At 60.9% G+C, this 4,499-nt stretch overlaps 1 protein-coding gene across 1 annotated transcript; it reads right to left on the bottom strand.

Moving 5' to 3' along the window:
• GJD3 (gap junction protein delta 3) lies at positions 1-858 on the bottom strand. The gene has a single exon (XM_024742147.1). It carries the CDS (start codon positions 856-858, stop codon positions 1-3), a length of 858 nt encoding a protein of 285 aa, XP_024597915.1.
• Positions 859-4,499: the final 3,641 nt, after the last annotated feature.

Genomic DNA, 4,499 nt, shown 5'->3' with positions numbered 1-4,499 from the left:
CTAGATGGCCAGGTCCTGGCGGACGGTGGCCAGCGATGCCTTGCTGCGGCCGCTGCCGCCCTCGCTGTCGCAGGCCGGCGCCCGGTGAGCATAGGAGGGCGGGGCGTAGGGGTCGGGGCCCGGGCGCCTGGCGGGCAGGGCGGGCGGCGGCGGTGGGAGCAGCTGCTGCGCCTCCTCGTGCGCGCGGTTGCAGCGGTTGTCGCGCTCGGCCTCCTGGCGACAGTGGCCGGCGCGCGGGCGGCCCTTCCAGAGCAGGTGGCCCAGCTCGGCCACGCTGAGCAGCGCCGAGAGCAGCCCCACGGCGAAATAGAAGATCACGAAGACGGTCTTTTCGGTGGGCCGGCTCACGAAGCAGTCCACCGTGTGTGGGCACGGGGCACCGGCGCACACGAAGTGCGGGGCCACGCGGAAGCCGTAGAGCAGCGCCTGGCCCGCCAGGAAGGCCAGCTCGGCCAGCAGGCGCAGCGCCACGCTCAGCAGGTAGCAGCGGCACGCGCGGCGGCCCCCCGGGGTCCCCAGCGACCCCGCCCCGCCGGCCGCGCCGCCCGGCTCCTTGCTGGCCCGGTGCACAGAGTAGATGACGAAGAGCACCGGGGGCGCCGACAGCAGCAGGATGTGGAAGAGCCAGAAGCGGTAGTGGGAGACGGGGAAGGCGCGGTCGTAGCAGGTCTGGCGACAGCCCGGCTGCAGCGTGTTGCACACGAACTCCTCCTGCTCGTCCTCGAACACGGCGCCGCCCACCGTGGCCAGCACCAGGATGCGGAAGATCAGCATGACCACCAGCCACAGGCGGCCCACGAGCGGCGACTGCAGCTGCACGGCGTCCAGCAGCGAGCCGAGGAACGCCCACTCCCCCATGGCGCTGGGGACGGACGCGGGGCGGGCAGTCAGAGGCTGAAGGATCGGGATCCCCAGCCCTCCGTGCCCGTCGGGGTGGAGTCAGTTGGACCTCCTCTAACTTCGAGGTGAGCCAGGGGGTCAGCCAGGCCTGGGTTTAACGGGGACTTTGTGGGAACAAAGGGCTTAGCAAGGGGGGCGGGGGCGGGAGGGGTTAGGTGATTCTCCACTATGGGCGCTGGGGAGGAGCTCCACTTTGGTGCTCTAGTCAGACACCCATGGGCCTGCTGGGTTGGACCCTTTGCTCCTCCAGAGTCCAGGTTGGTGGGAAAGGGCCTTGGAGATCAGCCCCCCTGCCCCCTCCAACGGCCTCTGACTGCATTTGTAGAAGCGGGAACCCAGCAGCGCCCTCATGTGCTCAAGGATGCTTTCTGTGCGCAAGAGTGGTGCCCCAAACCCAGCTCTCCGTCGGACCCAATTTGGTACCCCTGGGAGAAGTGGAGCCAGCAAACCCAGAAGGACCCACCTCCTTCTTTCTCCGCCCATTTTCCTGCCCTTTTTACTGCAGTGAACTGCTCTCAAAATTAGGGAGCGGACACAAAGGTAACCCCACTTCCATAACTCTACCCAATGTCCTAGGTGTCCCCTGCCATCTGAGTCCAGTGTGGCAGGAATGCCGGCCCACCTTCTCCCATCTCCTCCCTGGTGTCCCTCTGTTTCCAGCCTCCCATATCTCCCGAGAACCCCCCAACTCCCCCCACCCCTCACAGGTCCCACAGGCCCCTGATGCCCCCAGACTCTCACCCGTACGTAACCACTCGCCCTGTAGCTGACGCTGGGATGTTAAAGCCGAGTAAAGGACCTTGGGAGATGGCTGGGACCTGTTCCTCCTGGTCCCTCTTTCATTTTCCCTTTCGGATTTTGCTGGGATGGATGACAAGACAGGATGGCTGAGAGGGGCTAGCTCTCCCCTTCTCTTAAAGGGACAGGGTGACCCTGTTGGCTGGCTCCACCCCTGAGAACAGACCCAGGGCCACACCCCTTGCTGGGCTCTGCCAACCTCCCTTTCCATCCCCTCACCGGCCCCCACCCCACGGCTGTGTCCCCAACTGGAAATGAGGGAAGGGCTTAACCAGAGCTGCCTCTCTCTCTTTTTAAAATAAATTTATTTATTTTTGGCTGCGTTGGGTCTTTGTTGCTGTGCGCGGGCTTTCTTTAGTTGCAGCGAGCTGGGGCTACTCTTTGTTGTGGCATGCAGGCTTCTCATTGCGGTGGCTTCTCTTGTTGCCAAGCATGGGCTCTAGGCGCGCGGGCTTCAGGAGTTGTGGCTCACGGACTCTAGAGCACAGACTCAGTCGTTGTGGCTCATGGGTTTAGTTGTTCTGTGGCACGTGGGATCTTCCTGGACCAGGGCTCGAACCTGTGTCCCCTGCATTGGCAGGCGGATTCTTAACCACTGTGCCACCAGGGAAGCCCCAGAGCTCCCTCTATTGCCAATCACCAATAAATTCCCCCAAACTGGAAGGTCTAGGTCCACTATCAAGTGACTGTCCCGTCTTCAGGGCTGGAGCGAGGTTTGCTCCGGTGTTGGAGGCACTGGTATTTTTTTAAATTAATTAATTAATTAATTTATGGCTGTGTTGGGTCTTCATTTCTGTGCGAGGGCTTTCTCTAGTTGTGGCGAGCGGGGACCACTCTTCATCACGGTGTGCGGGCCTGTCACTATTGCGGCCTCTGTTGTTGCGGAGCACAGGCTCCAGACGCGCAGGTTCAGTAGTTGTGGCTCATGGGCCCAGTTGCTCCGCGGCATGTGGTATCCTCCCAGACCAGGGCCCGAACCCGTGTGCCCTGCACTGGCAGGCAGATTCTCAACCACTGCGCCACCAGGGAAGCCCGGAGGCACTGGTATTTTAAGAGGCAGCAGACACCTGGTAACTCTCCTTCTAGCTCTGTCACTGCTAACCTTGGACCAGTCGCTCAGCTCTTCTGGGCCAGAGTCTCCTGGCTTGTCAGCTGGGGAGCCTGGGCCGGCTGACCTCCAAGTTCCCTTCCGGCTCTGCGTCTTAATGCTAAGGTCCCAGCCATGTTACAGAGAACAAAACAGCCCAAGCCTGGAAGAAATTCCCTTTTGGAAAAACCTTGAAGTATCAAGAGTATCTGGCTTTGGGACTTAAATAAGAACTTTTGCTTCCTTCCTGCTTTTCTGTAATTTCCAGATTTACTGTAATGAGTGTGTCATTTCATAATGCAAAAAGTAAATAGAAAGCAAGGCTTCTTTTCCCCCATAAGGCTCTGGACTGAGCCACCTACTGCTCTAGGTGGCAGGAGAAGCTGTCCCACAGGGGAGGAGAGTTAGGATGACTAATGGTGACCTGAGCGGCCAGGGAGGGGACACTCCCAGGTTGAGCACTTGTTTGTTCTCTCTGCCTTTTCAGGAGTCTGCCCAACCCACACCGTTCCACTCGTCCACCTGTGCAGCTGCTCCGGGCCAGGCCCTGCGCCCCACTTATCGCGCAAGTCAGCTCGCTTAGCCCTCCTGGTGAGCCAGCAGCAGGGCAGCTGAGACTCAGAGCGCTAAGCCACGTGGTACACTCACGCGGCAAGAGCAGCTCCGGGCCGCACGCCCAGCCTCACTGGTTCGGAGACCGTGTTCTTAAGCACATCGTGGAACTGTCCCCTTTCCAGCCTGGCTGCGCTTCCCAGGTGGTGTCCCAGGGCCTAACAGTCCCCAGGGCTTTGTGTGGGGCTGGTGGGGGCCGTGCCAGGACTCCTCTTCGGTGACACTTTCTCTCCTCTTCAGCTATGGGGGCCGATGGGGACCCCTGGCACGATTTCAAGAAGGGGTGGGAAAGGTATCCTTCACCCACGCTGGCTCAGGGGCCTGGCCCAGCCTGGAAAAACCCTAGGTTAATGCTTGGGAGTGCTGGGGTTCCCTTGGGACTGGGCCTGGGTGGGGAGACACTGGCCTGGACCAAGTCCAAAGGAAAGAACATGCTGGGGCCCATTCCAAAAACAGGATGTGATGTGAGGGCACTGCTGACCTCCCCATTCCCAGCCTCCACCTGCTTCTGGCTAAAGCTGCTCCCTGCCCCCTGCCCCCCGGCCATGGGGGCTCAGGGACATACCTCATCTCCCCTGGAATGGTCCCTGCCCTGGACGCATGGCCACTGCCGGGTCAGGCCACCAGCCCAGCCTGGAAAAATCCTCATCAGACCAGACCCATCTGCCTGTGGAGAGTGGAAAGTGGCAGAGGAGGTGGGCTGGGCTGGGGGGGTGGGGGACGTGGAGCCCACGGTCACCCTGTGCTGTCCCCAGTCCCTGATACCACAGGGCCAGACACAGGACACTCTACAATCTCCGGGGCCCATCCTTCTTCCCAGATAGCGCCGTCCAGCCTGGGAGGAGGTGTCGCTGTTGTTGCCCAGAGCTGGCGGCACGTGGCCCTGTTCTTGGCCAAACGTGAGGTCTGGGGCTGGGCTCAGAGCCTGTCCTGCCCTGGTCCACGTTCAGTCTCTGTCCCAGACACCTCACCCTGACCCGTCAGGCTGTGGAGCCACTTCCCATGCATGTCCATCACACACGAACACACACATGCAGGCACACGCATGTTGGCACCTGGTAAATTAATACTCGTGACATCATCAACACACGGCTGTATTTCC

This window comes from Neophocaena asiaeorientalis, unplaced genomic scaffold (assembly GCF_003031525.2).
Source record: "Neophocaena asiaeorientalis asiaeorientalis breed wild unplaced genomic scaffold, Neophocaena_asiaeorientalis_V1.1 scaffold1, whole genome shotgun sequence".
Classification (NCBI taxonomy): Eukaryota; Metazoa; Chordata; class Mammalia; order Artiodactyla; family Phocoenidae; genus Neophocaena; species Neophocaena asiaeorientalis.
Note: the sequence above shows the minus strand (reverse complement) of the source record. Positions and strands in the feature narration are given on the sequence as shown.